This window comes from Pezoporus wallicus, unplaced genomic scaffold (genome assembly GCF_028554395.1).
Source record: "Pezoporus wallicus isolate ANWC-B61680 ecotype Strahan unplaced genomic scaffold, APGP_CSIRO_Pwel_v1 contig_2384, whole genome shotgun sequence".
Taxonomy (NCBI): domain Eukaryota; kingdom Metazoa; phylum Chordata; class Aves; order Psittaciformes; family Psittacidae; genus Pezoporus; species Pezoporus wallicus.
The window spans coordinates 9,183,903-9,211,672 of NW_026640488.1; the positions used below are offsets into that span (position 1 = coordinate 9,183,903).

At 36.5% G+C, this 27,770-nt stretch overlaps 1 protein-coding gene across 3 annotated transcripts; it reads right to left on the reverse strand.

Moving 5' to 3' along the window:
• Positions 1-634: 634 nt before the first annotated feature.
• Positions 635-27,311, reverse strand: HPGD (15-hydroxyprostaglandin dehydrogenase). Of its 3 annotated transcripts, XM_057419173.1 has the most exons (7): positions 27,113-27,311; positions 26,828-26,951; positions 22,811-22,917; positions 12,926-13,022; positions 4,829-4,905; positions 2,663-2,826; positions 635-1,540 (listed from the first exon to the last, which is right to left on the reverse strand). In XM_057419173.1, exons 1-7 carry the CDS (start codon positions 27,203-27,205, stop codon positions 1,405-1,407), a joined length of 798 nt encoding a protein of 265 aa, XP_057275156.1. In that variant the 5' UTR covers positions 27,206-27,311; the 3' UTR covers positions 635-1,404. The 3 variants fall into 3 exon arrangements, with proteins under 3 accessions (XP_057275156.1, XP_057275157.1, XP_057275158.1); XM_057419174.1 differs by lacking the exons at positions 22,811-22,917; positions 27,113-27,311 and having other exon boundaries at positions 26,828-26,926; XM_057419175.1 differs by lacking the exons at positions 635-1,540; positions 4,829-4,905 and having other exon boundaries at positions 2,684-2,826.
• Between the last annotated feature and the right edge of the window lie 459 nt (positions 27,312-27,770).

Genomic DNA, 27,770 nt, shown 5'->3' on the forward strand with positions numbered 1-27,770 from the left:
CTGTCATGTATTAGGAAAAGCTCTGATTTTAATGAGACAAAAGTAGAAATTGATACAATCAAATTACAGAGTAGTTTTTAGTCCACAGGGATATACAGATGCTTTCAGGGATACTGGTGGTGTAGCTAGCATCATATATGCATTCAAGATAGGCATTAAAAATAGTGTTAACATTGTGAAAAATAGAGGTGGGGGAGAATGGTATGTGTGTCTGCTTCTTTTCTTTTCTCCACAGTCTTACTACTCCCTGACTTCCAAAGAAGGTAAATATTAGTGACTCCTCTTTTTCAGTTACAATGCTGAAAAAAACAGTGCTTCCGTCAGTGAAATTGAAGTCAGTACTCTTAAGGAGGAGAAATATTAAATGTTGCCAGCTTTCACAGGAGTTATTAAATCTTGTTATGCTATAAGCCTAAATAAATTACCATGTAAATTTATTTTTCCCAAGCATGTAACCCATAGAGTATCAAGGTTTATTTCATAAATGTATCTGGGGACTGACCTGGATTCAGAAGGTCCAGTGATGTTCAGGAGGTAGAAGCTCATTTTTTATTTTCATTGCCACTATATGATGTGTTGCATCTAAGAATATGTATCATGATACAAAAATGGGCATATGGTAAACATGAAAAAATCAGATAATTCAGGATTTAATTGAGGTTTTAATCAATCAAGTCAAGAAACTAGATTTAAAGTTTTAGAAAATCAGATTTAATAAGTAGACATTTCAGTCAATGCCGAAGTATTCATCCTTGTATATACAGAAAGAGAAAATTCATATGTATATATCTATAAAAGAAAACAAAAATATTAATGAACTGTTTTATAAATAGCTAAAATCTAGGAAGATAAAAATCTGTAGTTTTTTGTGTCATATGCAACATAGTCAGTTGTGTATATAAAGGAGGAAAGAAAATTTTGCCCTGTGTTCTATTTTAGATTTCATAAGAAAAAGTAAATTCTTTACTCCTTATAGGTATATTTGTGTTCTAGATTCCTGAACTGAATCCCAGTTTGAAGAATTCAAGACATAAATAAGTAGACACTTAAGAGAGTGAAAAGAATTATATGAAGTAAGTCAGGTCCACCAAAATATGCTTGGAGTATGTAGATCAGAACTACCAGAAGGGAAAAAAACTGGCCCCTATTATTATATAATCAAAAAATCTTCAGAGTGGTGTGTTTATTCTACTGAATAAATACTATTATTAGTGCTTATAGTATTAAAATAAGATGGTAACATCTGCCCACACCAGATTTTCTTGTCCATCTCTTTGTTATTAGGATGTGAACATTTGAACAGTCACTGCTCTAGGTACAGCACTAACCATTTTTTTCAAAAATTACTCTTCAAAACTTTCTATATTTAAGAAAAGACCAAAATAATCAGCATAAACCAATTATTTATCTCTTTGATGTAAAAGGTGTTTGGCTGTATTGTTGAAAATGAATCCCTTGGGATGCTGTAATCTTCATAACCTCTCCATTTAGCGTATCATCTTCAATAATTGTTATCAGTCCCTCAGCTATTCTTGATGGGCTGAAGAAAAAAAAAAGTAAAATGTTATTTGAGAATCATGATGCAATAGAACATGTGAAAAGGACAAGTATAGAAACTCAGTGTAAATCTATATATCCTGAAAATTAAATAAACTGGTATTTGAACAAATTTATTTTCAAGTCAAGCAGAGGTGGTGGAGAATTTCAGGAGATAAATTCAGTCTCCTCAATCAGGACATACAGGCTAAAACAGCAGCAGCTTTGCAAATCATCGTTTGCTCTAGTTACTGCTAAATCCCTGTGGACATCCAGCTGCCTTTTGAATCCTATTAAAGTTTTCTCTTTCAGGGCAGTGGACAGAAGTAATCCTCACACAATCCTCTGCAGCTCTTTGCTTTTGATTTATCCTGTTCCTGTACTGGGACTGACATGCAAATTAGCGTAAGGAGGATTTCCTTACATGCTGTTTGCTTTGATTAATAGGTGCAATATACTTTACATATGAAAAAGTGTGGGTGAAATAACACAACCATACAGTTTCCTTTGTGCAGAAGTATCTGAGCACCTAATTGTTAGAGACTGAGAAGGTGTTTAAAAAAATCCTCCTTTATACTACTGTTCTTGTTCTCACACGTTTTCCTGGCTGTCTGGTTTTGGCCTTTGTTTGTAATACCATAATGGGCTAGGTAACTCTTTGATCCAATTCATCATTGTTGCTACTATCCTCTTGTGAACCTAGTCCAGTTTTCTAAGTTCTTGGTCAGATTTCTATCTTGGTTCACTTATTTTTTTCTTTTAAATTTTGTGGAAATTCAGTAGAAATTATATACCCTGTATCTCACAACAAGTTTGGTTAAATGAAATTCTGGAAGTACACCAAGGGCTATTAAAAACTAAACCCATCACCTTTAACTTTTGAATTTGATTTGTACTTTGCTGGGAAATAGGAATGCATAAAGGGAAATAATCGCTATGTAGATAATACTCTTAAAATAGCCTTAGATATCTGTAATTTGTTCCTTGTACAGAGAACATTTGTATAGAGAACACACTTGACAGGCTTTTATCTGAAGCAGTTTCCTTTTTATTTTCAGTCTGCTGAAATTGCAATTTTGTCTGCTTGTTCTTCATTAACAAAGGGAAAAAAAACTCTGTATCTTACTCCATCACGCCGTAGAATCGCATCATATTTTTGATCTCATCCTTATATGAATAATATTGTCCCATATTCTCTTCTTTATCTATTGACTGAAGAATTGGTGTGTTGACGAATCCTGGACAAATTGTGTTGAGTCTTACACCATAGTTTTCCATATTAGCAGCTAACTAGGAAAAAAAAAAAGCAGCATTTATCACCATTTTAAACCAGCATTGTGTAAGGAATTTTTCAAAGAATGATACTTACCACTAAGTACTTTCAGCCCTTGCCTAGTAAGCAAATCTTGTTTCAACAACCAAGTTTGAAGCATGTTTTCTCTAGTAATGTACTAGATTACTAGGAAAAAGAAAATCTGTTTTGCTTGGAATTTTAGAAGAAATCAACACTCTTCTTCCCATGCAGCTGTTTTGGGTTTGGTGGTGTTTGTTTTGTTTTTTTTTTTGGTTTGGGTGTTTTGGGTTTTTCTGTTGTTGGTGTTTGTTTTTTTTTTCCCTAATATTTTTGTTATTATTTTGTTATTAGTGCTATTGGCATGTCATTAACAGTATTCTGTGGTGATGATATAAATCTGTTAAGCAAAACAAAGTAAAAAAAAAAAATCTTCAAAATGTATGCTTCCAATCTTATAAGAACTTCCTTGCTGGAAGAAAACTATCTGAAATCAAATTAAAAAAAGAATATAAAAAAAAAACCAAAAAACCCAAATCACTTAAACAGAAATAGCATTTGGCCTGTACCCCAAGAACTGTGATGCTGAACCTTGCTGGCTCCTCTATTGTCCATGCGAAGGGACAAATCTGTCACTGAGCATCTCCACAGGAAAGTCCCTGTAAACTCCAGGAAAGAGGCAGCAGGACTGTTTTTTTTTGGGAACATGATGAAAGCAAGAAGCACAAATTGTTCTAGGAATGATGGAACACTTCATTTGTGGTGCTACCAATGCATGTGTGTTGCAAAGAAGTCTGATCAGCATCCAGGCATATGTTGAATGCTGGATGAACTTTCTTAGTGATGGCACAGAACTTACAAATTATACATGATACATCCAAGACAAATTATAACAAGTGTTCAGCACTGAGTTCTATTTATTTTAACACTTAACAGGAATCTTTTCTGGTATTGCATAAATCACGTCATTTTCATGGTATGGTAGCCTGCCCTTTTGGTCTAGAGGAGAAAAGTCCTAGATGTTTTGTATCATACCTGCCCAGCGTTAGGCTGTACTGCCTTTCCTGGTAAATACAGTGATTTGTTTATTATTCTTTTTCTCATGGACATTATCATGTTCCACAGAGACAGCATTTACTCTAATTTTCTAGCAGACCCTTTATTTTTAAACTTAGATGGTGGTGTTTATTTTATGAGAAAACAAAAATAGAAAACCAGGTGCTGGGTTCATGATCTGGCTAATATTTGCAACACTTATCCGTCCTAATCTGTTTAGGTTAAACTAAAAAAGAATCTATTAGGATGGGGGCAGGGGCATAAAATATGGATAAACCATCTAAATGATCATTTTGTGTAGTTTATTCTTTAAATTAGATTAGAAATCTTATATAAGTAGGCTACTTTTAAGCTTAGTCTGTGAAAGTGTAGTCATATTTGCCCCCTCCAGGTTATTTTATCATACTGCTTGTTCAAATTAACTAGAAAGTTATGGAGTCAGAGGCTAAGGCTTACTGTATGATCATATAACATCTAACATGTCCCATCCTGAATATGTCATTTTGCATTTTCACTGCTTTAAGAGTTGGTATGAGTAAATAATGGTAAACATTTTTGATTTCAAGTCACTTTCTCTACATTTTAGCACCTATTTCTCATTAAAAAGTCATCAACCTGACTTAGAAATATGGAAGCCGAAATGTTAAATGACCAGCATGGAGTTATGAAAAAATATTTTTAAAACTTGGATTAGAATTTGACTTTTGGGCTCCTCCCATTGTCCTTAAATTACTTTGCAACATCTTTTCTCCATGCTCTCAGAATCTCAGATCAGTCATAAACACACAGGACTGACTTATTTCATCTTTGTGAAAGGAAGGAACCTCGTCTGCTTCAGATATTTAATTTTCTTTAAGTAAATTAGTTCCAGTTGTGTGACAATAGAGAGGGAACATGAGAAGCTTAGCAAAGCTGCTGATACTGTTTCCAAAAACACATACTTACTGCTATTGACCGTGTGAATCCAATTACACCATGCTTTGTAGCACAATAGACAGGTTGAAATGCAGCAGGCATGAGTCCTTTAAAATAAAAAGGTAGCTGAATAAAGATGCTGGGTACTCCTACTTATGATTACCTTAAACACACATATAGGTCTATACTGTACAAAATAAGTGATGGATTTACAGATGCAACAAAATAGATTAGTTGCAATTTTCAAATTATATTTTGTAATCTGAGGTAGGCTGAGAAAAGATATGAGAAGGATAAAAATGTGAAGAGGCAAAAGAAGTGTAATAAAAAAGTAACTTTTTAGAGGAAAAGTTATATCTATAAAGTATGACTTAAAATTGAGGACAGAATCTGGAAGAAAACTGAAGGATGAGATTTTTGAACCTTCTTTGACTCTGTAAAGCACTTAAAAAATGTAAAGTATGTTAAGTTTTTTTATATAAACTTTAATTGCTGACACCCTAGGTGCTGCTATGTAAACTGAACACCTGCAGTCATTTACAGTGAATTCAGGGAGGAAGTGTGGAAAAAGGTAAGGGAAATAGCAAAATCCATTTTAACTGCTGTAACTGCTTTAATTTTATCTTTGCAATATATCAAAACATAAATATAATGTCTGACTTAAAGCCCTTGCTTATATTGCTTCTGTGGAATAGTTACAAAACTCAGCCTCAGATAAACCTTTTCTCTTCACTCTAATGCGAGAGATGAGAATAAGTATGCTGCACAGCTGACTGAAGCACAGTCAGCTGGTACATCTACCCATGCAGTACTGTTTATTTATTTGATCATGTGGTTAATACTGTAACAAATACACCACACTTTTGCATAGTGGGTTTTGCACTGGGGAGCCACTATAAACAAAATTAATTCAGACTTGATGCACTACCCCAGGCATTGTAAACTTTATTTTACTTACAGGAATACTCTGATGATATTTCATAAGTGATAGTTTTTTATTTTTTTTTAAAGAGAGTAATATTAAATAGGAAAGCAGTTTTGCAATAAACAAAGGGAAAAAGTACTGAGAAGTGAATGTAGAACCTCAGTGCAGATAGAGTGTATATATAAGTGAGTAAACACTGTGAATGGAATGGCAAGATGAAGGCTTCAGATAGCAAGCATAAAGAAATGAAAGCAGAGATGTGGATAGAAAAGCTTTTTGAAGCATTATCTAGATTGAATTAGGTTGGCTTAAAAAGATTTCATGGTATGGTACCTCCTACAGTGGGCCCTGTTCAATGAAAAAACAAGATGAAGATTTTTCAGGAGGGAACAGGAAAAAGGTAACAATGCTGGGTAATATCATTGCCATCTTTTGTAAGGAAAAGGAGAAACAAAATAAAGAAATGACTGCTAATATTTTGAACCTTTATGGTGGGAGTGGGACAGCATAAAATCGTTATTTGTAGTGGAGAAAGGAGACAGAAAAGAGGTTTTGGAGGAAAATTGAGAACTTAATTCTAGTAAGACTGAGTTTGATGTCAAAAAGCTGGTTGACAGGAGATGACAGACCATGAGTGCATATAAACTTCTGCCCATTATGGCAACAATTTCCACGATAGAGTGACAGCTGAACTGGACCACATGAATACTGTAGTTACACCTGAAATCTAAGGTCTTGTGAATAGGAAATCACAACCTGTCATAAAATTAGAGGATAAAATTTGTCTGCATTCCTGAATGTGGCATTGTAAAATTGGATACTGGTTTTGATGCATTAATGTTTGATTCTAATGGCAGTCATTCCAATTAATATCTCAGATATATTTTTTCATTCTTCGTATCTTTAAGTGACATAATGAAGAAGGAGTGTGCCTTACCTCAGTGGAGATGAAGAATACATCACCCAGCTTTAAAACTGGATTTGCCAGAAAAATTATGTATGCCAGACACTTGCATGGGCTCTTTGCTCTGGAATACATTTTGTCTGAGGGAAAAAACTTTCTAAGACAGCACAAAGCTCTAATTACAACCCTGACAGCTTCAAGATTTTATCTTGGTTTAAATGCTACACTGGTGATCCAGTGACAGCAACACTGTTACTAGCACTGTTAAATGCTAAGTAACTTAATTTAATGGCTGGTTGTTCTCTTAAACTTGTGTTTATCTGCTTAGCTTGTATTAATGTATGTTTCTGATTGAGAACTCACTTTGTGAAAGTGGTTTTTGTGTTGTCTTCTGTGGGTTGTCATGGCAATATAGGCTTAATATTCCACTATTTGGTGACTTTTGATAATCATCACCGTTCTTGAAATAACTGGAAACCTTGGAATATTAGCACATTAGAAATATTCTGATAGTAATTTTTAAAAACTCCTGAATAGTTTTACACGTTGTAAATAAAAAAACCAAACAATCCCAATGAGGCTGCAGCTGACAGATGTCCAGAAGTCAAACTACTGGGGAACACGGGAGGAATTTAGAGGTGTTTTTTTTTGTTTGGTTTGGTTTGTTTTAAACACAGACAAATTACTTGTTACTTGAGAGGGAAGAGAAACAAAGTCAAGAAATAAAAAAAGGAAGGGCACAGCTCACAATAATGAAGTGGAATAAAGTTCAAAGACTTACACTTAAATGTCAAAAGACAGCAGGAATAACTAAGCAGGGAGGGAGGAACAAGTTATTTATTTATTTTTTTTAATCAAAGCATTAAAACCTTTTGACACTGTTATTTTTGCTAAACTATTATTTTTGCTAAAGTGGAGAACCAAGTAAAAAAAACACTAATTGACTCACTTTGAGCCAAAGCAGTGACAATGAAGACTAGTCCTAACATTCCTCACCCAAAACAATGACAGTCCTGTCTCACTTTTGTTCCTGAGTTCAGTACACAAAGCCATGGTGTGGGATTTCCAGCTCTGAGCTTTTCCGCATCTCTGGGAAGAGCTGAACCTCCCTCTGTTAGTGGTGTGTCCTAGGGATTCTGCTAGCAAGTATTTTGGGATGAATCTTGTGACATTGAGCCTGCCCTGCCTATGCATTTATTCAACCAGTGAGCAAGGATGAGTTCACAGCATATTAATTAGGGCATTCATTTGTTAAAAAAATCTGGATTCTATTTGCTTCTCCATGAAGATTTAATTATCTTACACAAAGTGGAACGGCAATAAAACAACAGACTGGAGAACATTGTGCACAGAATAATAGTGGGAGGAAGGGGATGGTGTTCAAATGGACAGTCATGGAGCAGTGTGCCCCTGGAAAGTGATCGTGTGCTTCTCAATCTGCCTTAGCAAGTAAGGCAACAATGCTGCATCACTGAGCTGTTACATGAAAGGGGACAGGGAAATTCCTTCTCCCCTGAAATGATCTTCACCGAGAACTAATTGGTGAACTGCAGATGATTTCATGATGACTGAAGGTGCTCTTCAGCTTATGAAAATAAGGTAAATGTGGGCCAGTGTCAGCTGTGCTCTTTTCTATTTTTGTCGGTTCCTGGCAGCCTGACAGAGACTAGCCCCTGGTTATACTCTGGTCCTCTTATCAAGACCACTGTACCATTTGAGACATAGTGTTAGGCTTCTCACTACACGTGCTTGTTTATCATGGTCAATAGTTTCAAATCCACAGCTTGAGAAGTTAGTATTGGAGCTGGAGAATGGTATCAATAAGCTTTTTATCAGTAAGCTTTGTTGAAACCAGAATTTTCTTTCAGTCCACTGAAGAGCTTTGATAAATACAGAATTAATAATTTTTCCCCAGGCATGACGTCCCACATGTTGCCCTCAGAGATCTGAATAAGTCTCTTTCTTTAAATAAGATTTATTAGGTTTTAGAAGACGTTTCTACCCTCTATTTGCTCTATGGGTGCACTGTTAGGCAGCTTGAGACAAATGTAATTTCTGTAAACAGAAACAGTATCTTTAAATTTCATTAATTGTTGGAAGAGTGTACTTCATGTTGCATGAGTATGGCACACAGAATGAAGAACCATAGTCTGTTTTCTAACTTGGCTGTTGATTCCATGGAGGCTTTGGATTCATCAGAAAGCACTACTTCTACGCTATGATTTTGCAGTGATTAAGCTCTATTCCCAGTTATACTTTAGAAAAATATTTAAATATTCTCTGTAAATATTTAAATATTCTCTCACTAATGTGATGAACATCAGTGCCAAGTGGCATCCTAAAATTCTAAATTTCTCCTTGTTTATGAAAGAGATATGTGAAAATGCTGAAAAGTTTTGGCAAACTGGTGGAACTTATTTAAAAGCAAACCAAAACTGTGCTTTCCTCTGTCCTGGAAAATATTGCCAAAATAATTTGTTTTCTTTTCTGTATTAGATTTGGTTTCTAAAATATACTTACCAAAGCCTATCGCAAAACATAGAATACTTATAAGGAACATCACAAGATTTAACTGTATTTATTTAAATTAAATGTGTTTCCAAACCACATTACAGAAATCTCCTGTTGCCCTTAAGCAAAAGTCTGGATACAGAGTATGGAATATGCTTACAATGTTCTTTAAAGGCGAAACCCGCTTTTGAAGAAGCGGATATGTAACTAGAGAAAGAAGCTCGGGGCATGATGATCCTACAGAGCGATGACAGAATTGATTAAAGGGGCTTGTATATCATACTCTATTCTTAAGAACAGGAAGGCATACAAGATCATGTTCACTGTGTCAGTTATATACTGCTGTGATCTGTGTCAAAACAAAGGAGATACAAAAATCCTTGCAAAAATTTTAAACTGTGTCATTTCTAGGAATTTTTTTTTAACATGAACTGAAGTCTCAAGGGAATAATTTCTACATTTCCTACCCTCATTCCTGTGGATACTGCTCAAGATCCTCCTTTTTACGAAGGTTGGGATGTGGGGGGATGGACACCAGAAGCTTTTTCATGATGCTGAGCTGAAGGCCCCAGCTATATAGCCATTTACACCTTTGCTCCACTGTATCACTGTAATAAAGTCTTGCCTTTACTCAATGTTAACCATATGCTTAACTCTGTTCTTGTAATATATATAGAACCAGGTCCTAAAGAAGCCTGCTTGCTGTGAGGGGTACTTTAAGTATTTCTTTTGCCTGCAGCTTTCTATAGGAGGAGGACAAATGGCTGCTTGTGATGCCCGAGTACTTGAAATTGAGTGCAATCAAACTGCAGGAAAGGCTCTACAACAGGAAGTTATCCAGATACACTACACATGGAACAACCTCTCAAAAAAACTAGTGTGATTTTATATTGAGAGTTTTACCAGTTTCTAAGACACCTATGAATATTTTGATTTGATTTTATCTGCTAGAATCCAGACAGATACAAATTCAGTTTTACAGAATACCTTCTTGAAAATACAAAAGCTATCAAAACAAAAGTGCGTGCATACACGAGTTCCTTTCCCCTTTACTTACTAGAAGTATACAGGTACCAACCACCAAAAGGTAAGAGACTAAGCTAAATTTAATCATGTAAATAATCTCATTTAGTTTTATGTGCTTTTTTTCTGCTGGTTGTAACTATTCTGTTACAAGTAAAATTAATGTGCAGCTTCCTACTGGAGAAATTTTAAGTCATTTTACTCTTTGAATTTGAAATGGAGTTTACTAAAATGCGAAAACCTGTGGTCACTGGCATTATCTTTTATGGTGAAAAGTTGGCAGTAATGTACATTTCCCGTTATGTCAGCTGTTTAGCAGCATGACTTCCTCTTGAAATGAATGCATAAATTCCCATAAAATAAAGAAATTCTTATAGCTTTGAGATGCAGTGGGTTAGGATTGGGTGCTTGCTGCATGTGCTCGCATATTTCTCTCCCTTTCTTGATTAGTCCTGTCTTGAGGAGACACTGAAGGGGGGAAAATTCAGTACTGGAAAGAGTGGATGCTCTGGCCTCCATCCAGCTGAATGAACAATTTAAGCATCCACTTCATAAGAAGTATTTAAGTAATTCTGTGGATGTCTGGAAATACAAACCAGTAAGGCATGATTCTGTCCCCAGTTCAAATCATTGGCAAAATTCCCATGGTGAAGAACTGGAAACTAATTAATGTGTAAAGGAAATATATTGAATGTCATGTAAGCACTAAATATAACTCTTCTTGCTCTTCTGCAGGACACAAGAATATCTGCTGTCTGCAAACTGTATCTCATAAAAATCTTATAGAGAACTTGGATTGGGGGGATAAAAACCACTCAAAAGTTTAATGATCAACAGAAGCTAGCTCTGAGAAAACACTCAAAAGTAATGTTAAGCAAGCTAATGGCAGTTTTTATTTTATCTATAGAATAAAATACAAGACTTATACCTTCAGATTGAAAAGGAGAATTAGAGTCACAAAGCACAAACAGTAGTAAATAAATAAACTATACAAAATAGTGTATGTCAGCTTTTATAATGTGGTTTTCCTTATGACCTTGGGAACAATTGCTAAATACAAGCCATGTGAAAGGAAACATAGCAGAGAACACTTTGTTTTTGACAGATACCCACAATTATTATGTCACAATGTTAATGTTGGAAAAAGGAAGCAAATAAATGCAAATTTTAATCAAATAATTAAAACAGCACTTAAGATCTTAACAAACCGAGAACAGCCCTAAAATCATTTTGTGTTCATTTGAGGCTAGTTAGAAAAGGAGTCAAACTATTTGCTACCTCTGACCTTTCTTAAGCACAGCATGGGCATCTGCACTTCTGTGAAAACATTTAATCTTTTACTTGTGCTGATGAACTCTTGTACTGCAATAGCAGTTTCCTTCAGGTTAATCTGGTTCTAATACAATGTCTATTTGAGCCAACAGAGATGAACTTACTGGCATCAGTAAGCAATGTGTTAGGCAGTATTGCAAGTGCTGGCTTAAAGGTATATGGAGGCTTTATAAAGACCCCCTCGTCCATATGAGATATGTGCATGTATTAAGTCAGATCCTCAAGATCTACATGCATAATGTCAATAGGGTTTACCAGACTTCTCATTGCAAAAGCTAAGGTTTACAGAAGAATTTAATACTACTTGGAACATTCACATCTATCCACAATCAGGAACTATGTCCGCTGCTGTTTTGCTGGTTTTTCATTGTTAAAACACATAGGAATACCTAGAATAAGGTTACTATCATTTGGTATTCTGCATGTATACCAAAGAGAACACTGACAATCCATGTGTAAGCTAGCATATGTATTGTTTTTTCCAGACAGTATGACAGGAGCAAGAGAAAACAAACTCTTCAAACAAAGAAGAGAAAATACAGGTTTTACCCTGCACATTTTTTGAGGAAGGGTGTCAGGTGCATCCTTCTCCATTCATTTGCCCTTCAGTTGTGCTTTTTTGCTGTGAGCCCAGCCACTGCAATGTTGAGCATACCTACAGGAAAGGATGCAGAATTCTGCCTCATGACTAAGCAGCAATAATCCTGACTGACTTAAAAAGCATGTATTCTATTTTTATTCCCATAAAATGAAATACAGGTCTAACATAGATAAGTAGTGAGAAAAGAATGTTCTTGCTTAAGCTCGATGAAATATGACAGTCTTCACTGATAAAGTAGACACAGTCTAATCTTAAGTATTCCTACAGTTGTGTTCCTATGGAGTTGAATGGAGGACATCTTATTGCTTTCTCCCTTTCTGTGAAAAAAAAAGATTATCTGATTTTTCATATTTGATAACTTCATAATAGAAAAAAATCAGATTTAAAGTAACCCTGTATTTAATTAGGTCTGTAAGTTAGACTTCATTTTTATACACAGTGTGGTTGGTGTACATTATCTTTTGATTCAGCAGTGTTATTTAATAGTGTTGAATAAGCATGATGAATTGAAGCTAGTTAGGTTTTCCTCAATGTGTGGCAGTATTGAATCTTGAAAAAAACTCTATTTACATCATGCTTAAGATTATTAAGTATGAGACTGATAAGTTTGGAAAAATACTGAACTTTACATTGAATTGAGTTTAAATAAAAGCAAAAGACGGTAGTGGTCTTTTGATATTATTTCTGTTGCTATGATGAAAACCAAATCAAAATGGGAATAAACAGAGAAGAGCCATAAAAAAGAAGAAAAAGTATGACTGATCAATATGATGCACTTATTTTAGAAATAAACCAGTGAGTAGAAAGTGTTCAGACAGAAAATATGCTCACCTGCCAAAGATGAGATATTAATGATTACTCCTCCATCACCTCCGTTTCCTTTTCTCATGTATTCTAGGCCGAGGTAGGTTCCTCTAATCACCGATGTCTGAAATAGGGGGAAAAGGGAATAGTTCAAAATGTTTATCTTCTGTACTCCTAAGAAATGAAACTTGCTTTTATTTTGCTGCCTAGAACCTGTATTGCTTTTGCAGTGATCTTATTTATAATTTGCAGATTATAAATGCAGCAGACTCCACAGTAATACAACTCAATAACTTCAGAAGCACACTTGCAATAGAGAGAAATAATATCAGCTTTATTATTTTTCTTAATAAGATACCAATCAAACCAAAATGCTACAAGGTGAAATGAGTGGCAGATGAACTGATCCAAAATACAGCATTTTTGTTGGGACACACTGCTCTACATTATAAAAAAATGTATGGACTGTATCTGAAGATTTACACTAACACTAATAACTTTATTTGGCTCAAGGCATGAGAAATTTACACTTTTTTAGGATCATGTGATATATTAATATAACAATATTTTAATATTACGCTATTGAAAATTTGGATTATTTTCTGACTGCCAGAGTTTTACCATTTCTCTCAAATGAAAGTTAGCCTAAACAGACAAATACAGAGAAGGTTAAAAAAGTATTCTAATAGATGCAGCATGTTATTAGCATAATATTTGCTGCACCATGTGATTTTTAAATAGATTTTTTTACCTTATTTCTGTTTTAAAGTAAAGACTTTGAGGAAAATAATTTTATTGAGACCTGTATAATCATGATTCCTTAAGATCTGTTTCTGAACCCTGTTGCAATGAGAAATTCTGCTGGGATTCCTCCCACTGAAGTTCAGACATTTAAACTGAGATGCCTAAAGATACACCAAGCGTGGGGTTATCAGCCTCCTGAACGAATCAAGAGAGTCTCTCCCAGAAAGTAAGCTGCTTGATCTGAGATTTTATCAACTTATAATAGAAAGTCAGCAGACGGTGCTCCTAGTGGAAGATACAAACTTTTGTGAAATGTTGCAATGTTTTACTGCATTAATGATGTTTCAGAATTATTTACTGAGATTTTTAGATCTCCTTGTAATCAGTTTACAACTTCAACTTAAAATGAACAAATGTTTGGAACATTTCTATTGTTATTGAAATATTATTTCATCTTTTAAACACCATTTATATCTTATTAGTGTTTAGTCTATTTCCTTGACCTAAGTAAAGATGATAAAAAGATGAAGTGTTGATGAACTCAGATGAACTGAGACTTTTGACTGGAGAACGCCTACAGAACTGTGAATTGTGGAGAGGAAAATTTCTCAAAGTAATTAAAAACCACAGTGAAAAATCTGTATATGCCTAAGACCTAATGGAAAGTGGCTAGTTGTAATGGGAAAAAAAAAACTTTTAAAATCAGAATATTAAGAGCTTTTATGTCGGTATCTAAATTCCCAATTCAAAACTGGAATAATTTTAAGATAGGTTTTACATTTGGATATTACCTTTCGTTTTTATTACCTGATATTTTTAGACATACGTGTTATAAAACACGAAGTACAACTTCTAATTTAATTTCATGCTTGTTGGTTTTAACACAAATCAGATTGGGAAGACTGCATGTCCTGCTTTATTATTATTACTTGTTCATTTCCCACCTAACATATAGTTATCCTGTCCATTGACAGAGATAAAAGAACCTGGGACCTCATTACCAAGTTTGCTTTGGAATTTTGATAATGAATGAGCTTTTTTCTTTTTCTGTAGTTACAGCATTTTATGTGATATTTTCCTTATTAATATATTTCCTTTTTAATATATTTAACATGTATTTTCTAGGAAACCAAGTATATTACTTGTTTCCTAGGATAGTGTAAAAAAATAATCACAAAATATTAATATTTCAAAATTCTGAAATATAATTTTAAATTTGTCTTAAACAAAAAAATTCCCATGAAAACATCTTTTTGTTTCTCTCCTGGAAAGTTTTGTTTCAGGTGACATGCTTTTTTAAAATGTTTTCATTAATACGAAAAGACTGTTACTGATTAAATGTTTTAACAGCAACTTTCTAAAGAACTAGCTTCCATGGTTTGAAAAATACTAAACTAAATCTGATTTCTCTTGCATGACCTGGAAAGTAGCAGAGCCCTTATAAACATAGTGCAGTGCTGTTTAATGTTGTCACATATAAACTTTAAAGGATTAATTGAAAACCAAGATCACTAATGCCTGGTAGTGTTGCTGTAGTGGATGCTTATTCTGAACCTAAATTCATTAGCAGCTCAACTGAAATTAGATTTGGACTTAAGGGTGGATGATGGTTTTTTTAATATAATAGGCTCTACACAAGACATTTTAGAATGTTTACGGAGAGTAGGTGCAGGTCCTGTCATGCCCTGGAGCAGTGGCTCAGCCTGCAAAACAGACAAAGAAAATTCCACTTACGATGATTAGAGGATATAAATCAGTTGCAGAACAAAGTAGCTTGGGGCTCCTTGAGGATTTTCCTATTCCTCCAGCCTACTTATCCAAAGAGATAAGAGAGCTAGATGAGTCGTTGGCCAGACCACAGTTATAAGACAAGAAAAAAATGAGTACCTTGACTCTACTATCAAACTCACTGTACTGCTCTTTTTTTCCGTCTGGAATCCACTAACTTAGCATTTCTTCAAGTCTCTGGATAAGCCTTCACTTTTGTGTAGGTATTATGAGAGGCTGTCTTCAGAATAATTGCAGACTTTCATTTGGATATTGCCCTTACACTTGGTGTCATACTTGCATCATCAACTGTGGCTGGTCTAAGGTGACGTGGCTATTTCTGATGTTTGGGCTGATAACATAAAGGATTGCTCTGGAGATAAACTCTGAACCAAATATACAGGTAGAGAATCACCTAGCTGTCTGTGCAGTCAGCAGATGACACTTCAGATGAAAGGCACTATGTGATAGTTCTCCCATTCTTTTGCCAGAATTACCCACTCTCTCCAGGAGAGAAAGTCCTCTCAATAGTTCTCCAAAGAATAATAGCAGTGTCTGAAGTTACTATAGTATTAAAGTTGTACACTGTGTGCTTAGAAGTCTTAGTGCCACTTTCTGTTTGAGCCTATTGATCCAGCTGAGCTAATCAAGTGAAGCTGGCTTTCATATCTGGGTGCCAAACACTCAAATGGGAAAGAGGTTTTCCAAAGAACAATAAACTTTGAACTACTGGTTTTCAAAGAACAGCATATTGGGTTTTTATTTTGACTATTTTAAGATGAAAATACATTGGGAGACTTAACTTTGTACAAGAAAGTGTGATGCATTTTACAGTTTTTTTTTTTTACAATTCCTTTATTTACAACTGCGTTTAGCTGCATGGATGTTGTCCATAAACATGTCAACGACAAAGAGTAGGAAAATACTCAAATTTGCCAGTAAATGCAGGTAAAAGGAAAATTGGGACAGATGACTCTTACCTATTGTTTTTGCTCCTGGCTACTGAAAAACTATTATGATTAAATTAGGAGAATAATATAAATGGTTGTCCTCCAGGCTTCTGAAAAACCTGCAATCTTAGTGTTACTGCTGTTTTCTTACCAAAGTATATTGTTTTATTATAGCACATAATGAAGATGAACCATTGAGGTGCACTGCAGTCTGAATGTGCTCCTGAGAGGCATTTTACTCTTCAACTGCCAGAGTAAAAACTTTGGGTTTTTTTTTTTGATTGGATTATTTCCAATGAAGTTATAATAGTGAATGTGGGACTATCTCCTTGTATTAGCTTCCATAAATGACAGATTTAAATTACAGGAGATCAGACATTCTGAAATACCATGTAGTAATTCATCCAAAACTTAGTGCCTGACAGCATGGTAAACATTGCAAAATAACTGTGCAAATACTCAAAACATTTGCAGTTGCTTTTGTAAGTATCATCAGTAACTGGTAACTTATTTAACAAATGGTTAAATAGCAATTTAGGTACAAGTGTCAAAATCAGAAACAAAACTTACAAAATCTGTGATTCTTGACATGTTTCTAAATCCCATGGCTGTATAGATTTAATTGTATTGTTCTAAAAAAAAATTAAAAATCCTTTAGCACTGAAGATGAGTACTGTATTGTTACCGAGGTCATAAGGCAATATGAATTGCTTTGAGGAACAAAATTGTAACCAGTTCAGTTCTAACACTTTGTGTAGTTGTCTGAGCTAATCTTGTTCAGTGCTAGGAATACCAAACAATAAACAAATGAAAGAGCCATTGAGTTGTGGTTTCATAAAGCAGGTTAGCACAGAGCTGGCATTTGACCCAAGATCATTTCACTTCCATACTGTGATGTTGTAAATTGATGGCTATCTATAAAGGAACATTTCAAAGTACTTTATGAACTGCACAAGATGACCTTCAAAAGTCTGAAACTAAGTGCTGCTAGTGATATCCAAAATTTTAGCATTTTCCTGTTGGACAGGGAGGTGGGACTGATATTGTCTTTAATGTAGATTTTCTAGGAAGCAGACAGGTTGTAGCAAGCATGAAAGTCCCTTGGCATTCCTAGGTATAGGTTAGTTTACATGCTATATGAAATGAAATTTTAGGCTCTTGAATTTAAATTTCCTGCTCAAAGTGTAGAAAACAAAAAGCTTAGGGAGGGAGAGGGAAAAAGGAATAGGAATGTGCAGTAGGATTTGATCATCTGCTAGAAATCAGTAGCTTTTGTACTATGTTTTAGTTTTTTACTGTTCAGTTTTCTTTATTTCCTTGTCCTTACCCCTCCAACACACATCCCTGAAAAATTTAGGGATGGTGTTGCAATTTGAGTAGCTGGGCTTAAGTAGTTCTTATATCATATGTAGATACAGTATTGCGTTCTGTTCTCTGTAGTACTCATCTATTTTGCAGGGACAAAGCCTGAATTAGGTAGACTTAATTTTAGAAAAGGACTTTCCTAAATTCACAGAAATTTGTTACCTTTGCCATTTATGGAAGCTAATTATGCGATGCCATGAAAAATGTAAAAATTTGGAATTGTTGGGTATTACCACATTTTGCCTAGTAATGTAGGATGTCACACACCTGAGCAAACCTTACATGTGTGTTTGAATTCTACTTGTGTTTGGCCATCACTTTAATACTTGAATCTCATATGACTGTGGTTTTTGACATGACCAAGTTATGGCCTGCAATTTAAAGTTTTACCATGTGTGCAAAATCATCACATAAACAGGAGTTAATTATGATTTTGCTGTCAACTCCTTTCATGAATGCAATTTCATTTGGGAACTGGTTTGAATATATCTGCAAAATAATATGTTGGCATAAGAAAACAATAAGATAGTTAAAATGATATGTAAAGTGCTTTGGTACTTTTGATTCAGGTAATTAGAATGTAAGCATATTGTGATACTAGTACTGATACATTTAACTGCATTTTGCAACCTATGTCAGTTTTCAGAAACCTCTGATAAAAACATGAAAAAGGAACCTGAAAGTAATTTTTGGGATTGTCTTAGTGTAAAATGTGCTAAATTCATTTGTAAAGAGAAAAGATACTGTAATTATAGCAGCTACTATAATTACAGTGATTCCAGAAAGCCTACATAATCAACACGAGATAAAATTAGGGAAGCTTCTTAGAATACTAAATTGTATTTAACCAACATATATGTGCAAGGCCCAGAAAGATGTGGACACTTTTTTTAGGGACTGGAGGGGAAAAAAAATGAATTAGATTATAAAATTTCTGGATTCCTTAGGCATAAGTTCTTATAAAGCTGAATGCAAGAAACACTTCTTATCATGCTGGAGGACTGTAGGTAGGACTCTTGATAAGCCTGTATGTGTCATATGTCCTTGCCCTATTCTGTGCATGGGTGTGTTTGTGATGGACTTTTGAAATGATATTAGTAATATACATTTAAGATTAAATTTCTGTACGGTTGCCAAGATCTTTTCTTATATACTATAATAACAAGAACGTACTTTTACAAGGGAATGAGTAGTTGAAGCTGCCATTGATCAAGCTGATATCAATCAAGTCAAACTTATCAGCTTTGGAATTTTGAGATGAGGAATAGATGGCATTGCTGGAATATGTAACTACAAAGGTTATTAGAAATATTAATAAAGTAATTAAAAGGTGATGTTGTTTAGCACAAAATACAGCAAAATGGTAACAAGCACTGCAACAGAAATCTCTTTTTAGTGGTTGATACTTCCCTCTGACTCCCCCCACTTTATCATGATGTCTTTTCTTGCACTTAGAAAACTGTAACGAATACAAGTAGGAATTGTTTATTATAGCTCTTTTTCCTTCTGAATCAAGTCCCACTTTTTGAACCTTCTTCATAGTTTCTGTTTTTCAAGCTTTCTCAAGCAGTAGTACCAGGGAACTTCCTTACACTCCTTTAAAAATATTCCTGAAGACCAACTGGTTCTGTGAACTGTTTTAGCCATAAAGAACACACCCCACACGTGTTTGTTCCAATTTATCTTGCTCTGTACTACTCTAGTTTTGTACTTTGTACTTTAAACTGAGGCAGGGAATATTTGTTGTATTGATATATAAAATATATCACTAAGATGAAGACTGGCATGGTAAGAATTTTTTCCGCCCTTTGTTCAAGTAGAAATTACGTGCATAATGTGCATCAAAATGTGTGGCCATAGAAGTTATTCATGTTCTTGGTGGTAATACAAAGGATATGATGTCAGGGAAATAGAGGCATTTTAAGATAATGTTTTTTCTATATGTTTTGTTCCTTTCTTTACAATAAGTAAAAAATATTTCTGGAACCAACCAATATAACATATTACATGCAGCAGCTGTTATTCTTTTATTGTTATCATTAAAAAGCAAAAAGTACAACATGTTATGTATTAGTTTATGGAAACTACAGCAACTAAATAGAAATAAACGAGTTGGTCAACTGAAGTTTAGACTTTCTTAGAGGAAAGAATATTAAATTAAAGATAAATGCTCTTCGTGTCCTTGATTTAACCCACACAGGTGTACTTCTACTCTCCTTGATCATCTTAGACATTCTTAATCCAGTCACCAGCAGCTATTGATGAAATCTTTCAACTCTTAACCATGGATTAAGTCATGAGGACATTTATGGTGAATTTATCGATACAATAATGTATAAACTATATGACCTTCCTTTTTTTGTTTTTATTTTTTTTATTTTTTTACCCACCTATGGTTGGCTTCAGCCCAGTCACTGGTAATAAGACAAAAAAAAAAAAGAGTAGAAACAGAATCATTTAGGTTGGAAATGACCCTTAAGGCCATTGAGTCCAACTGTTAACCCAGCACTGCCAAGTCCACCTCTAAACCATGTTCCTAAGCACCACATCTACATGTATTTTAAATACCATCAGGGACAGTGGCTCAACCATTTTCCTGGGCAGCCTCTTCCAATGCTTCACAATCCTTTTGGTGAAGAAATTTTTCCTAATATCCAATCTAAACCTCCCCTGGCACAACTTGAGACCTTTACCTCATGTCCAATCACCTGTTACTTGGGAGAAAAGACCAACACCCCCCTCACTACAACCTCCTTTCAGATAGCTGTGGAGTGACAAGATCTCCCCTGAGCCTCTTTTTCTCCTGGCTAAACAACCCCACTTCCCTCAGCCCTTCCTCATCAGACTTGTGCTCCAGACCCTTCACCAGCTTTGTTGCCCTTCTCTGGACCTGCTCCAGTACCTATCTCTCTTGTACTGAGGAGCCAGAACTCAACTCAGTATTCTAGGTGCAGCCTCACCAGTACCCAGTACAAGGGGACAACCACTTCCCTAAGTCCTGCTGGCTATGCTATTCCTGATACAGGCCAGGATGCTATTGACTGCCTTGGCTACCTGGGCACAAGCTGACTCGTGTTCAGCTGCTGTTGACCAACACCCCCAGGTCCTTTCCTGCTGAGCAGCTTCCCAGCCACAATTCCCACAGCCTGGAGCATTGTATGTGGTTGTTGTGACCCAAGCACAGGACCTGACACTGAGCTTTGTGGAACTTCAGACAACTGGCTTCAGCCCATCAATCCAACCTGTCCAGGTCCCTCTGCATAGCCTTCCTACCCTCCAGCAGACCAACACTCCCACCCAAGTTGGTGGTGTCTGCAAAATAGCAGAAGAGGTTCTCAATGCCTTCTGTTTGAAGGTCTTGGAATTGAAAAATTACTTGGTTATCACTCTAAGTTAGGAAATCCACCTGGACATTAAATATCTTCAAGAGATGGTGCTCAAATATGCCTTCACTTTTTGAGCTAAATTTAAAGGTGAATCACAGACAAATGTGTTTCCCACAGACTTCAGTTTTTCTGCTAATGACTGTCTGTGCTTGAAATTTTGACAGGTAGATGGCTGCCTACAGGAACTTATATCCTGTGTTAAACCAGGCACTAAAATAGAGAAAGAATTCATCCAGAACACAGCTGAATTATTCTTTCAAATTCAAGGGATCTGTACTAATAGATATTGATACTGCATAGCACTGAGGATGCCACATTCCTGCTACTTCACAGTGTAAACTTTACTGATGTTTGTCAGAATATTTTAGAAATGAAAGGAAGAAATATATTCAGTTAAGTCTTAAAGAAAATGTAAAGAAAAGACAAAGGAAATTGAACAAATGTATTTCTCCTATTGCAAAAATTTTAATCGGTGGTCTAAGTTCAGTCCCTTCCAAGATATGGAAATCTGACCTTGGATAGATACTAAAGATCAAGAAAAAAATTATTAAATTCCAACTTTTTTCCCCCGAATACATATTCTCCCATTAATTTTTCTGTAACTTGTCTCATATACAGCTTGTGCTGCTTTTCCTGGTTTTGGTTGGTTTTGGTTGGTTGGTTTTTGTTTGTCTGGGGGTTTTTTTATTAGTTCATTTTCATAGAGTCATTAGGATTCGAAGACTTGGGTATCTTTGTCCTTAAAACTTTCCTCAAAAACAAACTCTTAATTTTCTTATTATGAGCTTTCATTTTGCATTGACAAATTCCAAATGATTAATTGGAGAAAACTCCACTCTTACAAGCTTCCTTTTGCTACTTTCTTTGCAGATCATGATGATAACACACTGTGAAGATGGTCAGATGTGACTTGCTGAATTGCCATCGAATTAGAACTTCCCATGTGGTAAAATACAAGCTAGTCAGAATTTTACTAACCTGGAAAGCTAACCTTTCCTTTGGAGCTTAGCTCTCCTAGCAGTGTAGTCTAAATTAATGTTTTTCTGCCTGAGAAACAGATATTGTGGTCTCACCTGATGAGATACCAGATAATATCAAAGAACTGGTAATAGTCTTGAAAATAAATTTTACAGGCTTATTGAATGTACTGGATTTAGTAAGTGCTTTTAAGTGGTGTGCTTCTATCAGTAATGATGGTGAAATGGCCTACATTAAAAGCTCAGATTGTATGCTTGCTTCATCAGTGAAGCAAATGAGGACATCTTGGTTTAAGTTTTCTTTTAATACCAACAAATGGCAATTTACTCTCTAATGCAGGCCAGCTGAGTCTCACAAGAACTAAATGTTCTAAAACATTCATATAAACAGACTGGCCTCCTTTAAGTGCAGCTCTTCTGCTTTTGGCACCAAATTGTTACACCAACCTGGGATTCTGTTGGGTTTTACAGAAAGAGGATGTTTGGTATTAGCCTGAGTACCTCTACACAGTTCTGTATGTCTTGGATAGGAAACTTATCCACACACACACACATATTAGTTAGTACATATGTAGTTATGTGGTTATTGTTTCAATAGCTGCACTTACTAATCCAGTAAACAATGTTCTGTGATATGGCACAGTCTGTACCAGCCGAGGGCTGTTAAGTGTATTCCAGCATTAAATACTGAAGTATGAACATGTGAAAGGAGATAATGCTTACCAAGTTAATTTGTATAGTGCTTTCCCAGTCCTTCTCATTGTTCACTCCAGCATTATTAACCACAATATCCAGCCTTCCAAAATGTTCAATTACCTTTTTGAAAGCACCTATAGTAAGATCCAAGGGTGAAATTTCTTAGCGCTAATGCAAAGTAAGACCTAAAAATACAATGCATGCATACAAATTAACGTTCTTTTAGTCTACCAAAATGTCTTCACTGTTTTCTTAACAACTAATGAGCAATATGCAATGAATTTCTTTGTCTAACATATGTTAAACATATTCAGGAATAATTAAAGAATCAAGATACCATAGTTGCCTTTTCATTCAGTTTTATAATGCCTGATAACAGGAGCTAATGAAAATTTCTTAGCACCCATACATTTTATATTAGATAGGATATTTGACACCCTAATTATATAAATTAAACATTTATACCTTGATTTGTAATAGTTTGATATATCTAGTGAATTCAAGATTTGGCATCATCTGTTTTAAATGCAAAATAAAAGCCTTGTGTTTGGAACCGTTTTCTTGGTTGAGTCTGAATTCAACCTAAGAACCCAGTGCTTATTCAGTGATGTAACTAATATGAATCTTTCAACTACAAATAATTTGGCATAAATGGATACATTTCTATACCTCTTACTTGTTAGGTAACTTTAATAATGTGTTTCTCAAATTCAAATCTTCTTCCTTCTGTGGATGAAGATAGTGACCCGTGTTCCAAAGAATTTCAAAATAAAGAACTGGGAAACTTCCACAATCACATTGTGTTCTCCCAGGTGACAGTGTCTGAACTAAGATAAAAGATGTGTATGGAAAAACATGATGATGTCATAGTGATGAGCAAACTCATCTAGGCTGGCTCCTGCTTTGACAGGATAGTTGGATGAGATGACCTCCAGATGTTCATTCCAGACTAAGATTTTCCACTACTGCAGACATTATCTACATGCATATACAGCTCAGCTTTCTTTTTCTTTTTCCCTCTAAATACTGTTCCTCATCACTAAATATTTATTATGTAAACAAGATGTCCCCCTCCCCCATATAATTTTAAAAAATATCATTTGGTGATGGAAAAAAAACCTGATCTTAGGGTATTTCAGGTACGTTGAAATTATGCTTGACAGGACTTAATTAAACCACTTCATTAAAAAGTAATCCCAGGACCATCTTAATTCTCTGACCTTTACTCTTTGGCTATTAGTGTCAACCAGAAGCAGAGCAGCAGCTTTGAGACATGTACCTTTTTGCAGCAGTTGCAGGGGCTTACAAAGTTTTTTTTCCTTGCACCAGATGGTCGGTACTGCTACAGCCTTTTCTTTGCCTGAATGCTGCAGGTCCATCTCAGTCATCATCTTGTCATCAGAACAAGAGCTGGGCAGCTGATGGGAAAGGTTTTATTTGTTCAACTGCCTTTATTGTACAGCTTTTTCTAATATTCTGTACTAGAATACTTTAATATTACTAAAATTCTATTTTTGGCTGTCTGCCTTTTTGGCTTCTGCTATGTTTGTTGCTAATTCATTCTCTGGTTTCTCTACTTAACTCTGCAATCACTTCTCATCTTTCCAATCCTACATCAGTATGGTCACATGAAAACCTTTGGCTTTATCAGGAGCAGAACTGATAATTTAATATAGTTTCAGTGAGTAAAATAAGTACAAAATAAGTACAAAAGAGCTTCCAAATTTTGCATAGCAAAGAAATAGCATCTTTTATCAACCTCATTCTTAATATTTTGCCTTCAAAGCCCACTATGGATAATTGTACTTTTGCCTATTATTTGTTAAATCTATGCAGTCTTAATTGTAGTTTTCTAGTTTACACACCGAGAAATGATCCAAATGCGTTTCAACTGTTTTCATATCCAAATAAAGAATGATTACCAAACTTGGAATTTTTCTCATGAAGTTTACCTTCCTACAGTAATCCCTTATGTACCCTATAAATAAAAGAATCTCTTTATAAATCCTTTACAAAGTTATCACCTGCACATCAGTTTAAACTGACTTATTCTTCTCCTTTTGAATGTAGAATAATCCTGTGTTTACATTGCAAGCTAGTTAGTGCTTATGGAATCATAAAAATTAAAAGCAGATGGTCATATAAAATACTGTATGAAGAAAAATGAAAAATTAAGAGGAAGATCCATTTTAGAGGAGAGGTAAGAAAGAGTGGAAAGTAGGTACAGACACCAGTGAGCTTCCTAAACATTCATAGAGAGCAAAAGTACACGTACGGTGTTTTTTCAAAAGTAAGACAAGTCAGAGTTTTGGGGGGGACTGTGTAAAAAACCCACTAGAGAAAAAAGCAGAGGCAAGACTTGAAAGTAGATGAAGCCTTACAGATACTAGTTCTAGTACTGTGACTTGTTTCATACCAAAAGGGCTAAAGTAAGAGGAACTTCTTTCATACACATGACCTTTCACAGAAAGGACAAGTACAGGACTTGATGCATCCACTAAGAACTTTAAACACTAGAATGAAATTAATCTAAGTTTATTAAGTAGTGGCTTGTAATTACAAGTGCAAAATTAGGAAAATAAAGCAATAAAAATAATAACCAACAAAATCACTAAAAAATGCCCCAGAAACCCCAAAGGATTGTAAAACAGGATTGCAAATTTATGCTTCCTGCATCAGGATTAATGCAGTATCAGAGAAGCATAACTTCTTGCTCTCATTCTTTGTGAGAGCCCATTCTTATCCTGATTGCTCTTCTCCCACTAAGTTCCAAAACCTTCCCTGCAGACCTGTCCTGCTCCCCCCAGTTCCCCGCATACACCCCTGCTGGTCTTGCACCAGCCGGCACTAAAGGAAGGAGTGATTATGGGGGAGAAAGCACACTGAGGTAACACCCAACCTGCAGCACATGCTATTCCTACCTCTTGGATGTTTTTTCTTGCTCCTGGTTTACTCCTCCCACTTGCAGAAAAAGTCAATAATCAGCCTACCTGTTAAAAACTTTGCTTGTCGATTAGAGCAGAGCTCAAATTTAAAGTCCAGCACCTCTCTTACAGACAGACAATGTAAAGCTTTGGAATTAAGCATAATCATGTCAGGTTGGAGTGGTGAAGACTATTGCCAAATCCTGAACTGGTTGCAATGAGCTGTGAAAGAGGAATGGATATGCTCAATCACTGCTGATGTTGAGAAAGCGGCCAGTTAAGTGTAGTGAACAAAAGCAGAACTAAAAATGTTCACATCTAGCCTGGCAAAAAATTACTCTGGGGAACGGGCACTGACAAAAGCGATGTCAAAATCTGAATCTGAGTCACTACCTATGAATGCATCATTTAATAATGAAACTTTGAGAAGTGATGTGCCGGATATGAAATATTGTAAAGAGCACATCGATGTTATATGATACACTAAGAGCTCAGTAGGGAACACAACATATTTACTAAGTGAAAACAAATGCAGATCACGCCTGAGGGAAGCTCTTTGCCATTCTCTGCATCTGCAAAATGTGTGTGAAATGTTATCAACCCATACTTAACACTGTGTAAAGCAGCGTGCCATCTTTTGCCAGCCCAGCTTTCAGCTACAAGAGCACACGTTGAAAGTAATTGTGCTGTATGGAAAGAGCAGTGCAACCCAGAGCAGAATTTATTACTCCTGTGACGAGGGAATGCAGCTTGGAGTCGGTACTGAAGCCTCATAAAAAGGCAGTCCGTGCTTTAAAGTTTATATATATTACTCATAAAATAACAATTATCTCCGGTAGAGGCTTTCATGCAAAAATATCACACACAGCGCTCGATGAAAATGGTTTCTTTGGCTTTTCTTTACGATGTGCCAAGTAACACACTGAAATACATGCATGCTGGTAGCAATATTTCACATCTGCAGGTTCAGAAACAAATCCTTTTTGAGTCACTGTCAGAAAAGACTGGGAGTAGGCTGTCCTCCAGAAACCTTAATTGCACACTTATTGGTGCAGCAGCCCAGGCTCCTTCAGGTTGCTGCATGTTAAACCGGAGCCCAGCGCTGACAGCTTCTTCTTACCTTTCAGCTGCTCCTGGTCCGTAACGTCGCACTGGATGAACATCGTCCTCTGCGCTTCAAACTGCTCGTCCAGGGCCGCCTTGCTCTCCTGCCCAGCCTCGGAGTTGCGATCCAGCAGGGCCACCTGAGCGGGGAAGGAGCGGTGGGTGGGCAGACGGACAGAATGACGGGTCCCCCACCGAGGAGAGTCCGGGGGCTGCCGCCGCCGCCCCGCACCCGCGGGTGCCAGGCGGAGAGGCGAGGCGGGAGGCGGAGGGGAGAGCAGGGGCTCCTCCCGGAGCTTACCTTGGCGCCCTTGCCTAGCAGCGCCTGGACGAAAGCCCGGCCGATGCCCTGCGCCCCACCGGTGACCAGAGCCACCTTCCCATTGACGTGCATGGCCTCCCCTGCCAGCCCCGCTCCCGCCGAGCCGGAGCCGACCTAGCGCGGTGTCACCTGCCCGGTTTCCTCCCTCCTTCGCTCGCTCGCTCGCTCTCTCTCTCCCTCCCTCCTGCCCTCCCTTTTCCCCTCCTCCTCCTGCCGCCGCCGCCGCGGCTCATTCCCCCTCGCTCCCCTCTCGTGTGACAGAGGGCAGCCCGGAGCAGCCTGGGCGGAGGGAGCAGGGGTGGAGTAGGTCATTAGGTCGTTCTCCCGAGTGCCTAGATTACCCCCAGAGTTGAAGGGCCAGAGAGGGGATCAACTTCAACCCCTCTTCAGTCCCCGGGCTGCCGGCGAGGACTGGCTTCCGCCCGGCAGCCCCAGCGCAGGGGTCCGGGCCACCCGCCGCTCCTCTTGGCGTGGGGGAAAAGCCTTTACACCTCCGTAAATCGCGTGAGAAGTGGCTACAAGCTCTGATAAGGGCTCTTGGCAGCTCCTAAGGCCGTGTACGTTTTGGTTGGCCCAAGTTGTGTGCGCAGCGGGGTGAGGAATTAAAAGAAAGTTCAGGCTCGGAAAAAAAAACAAA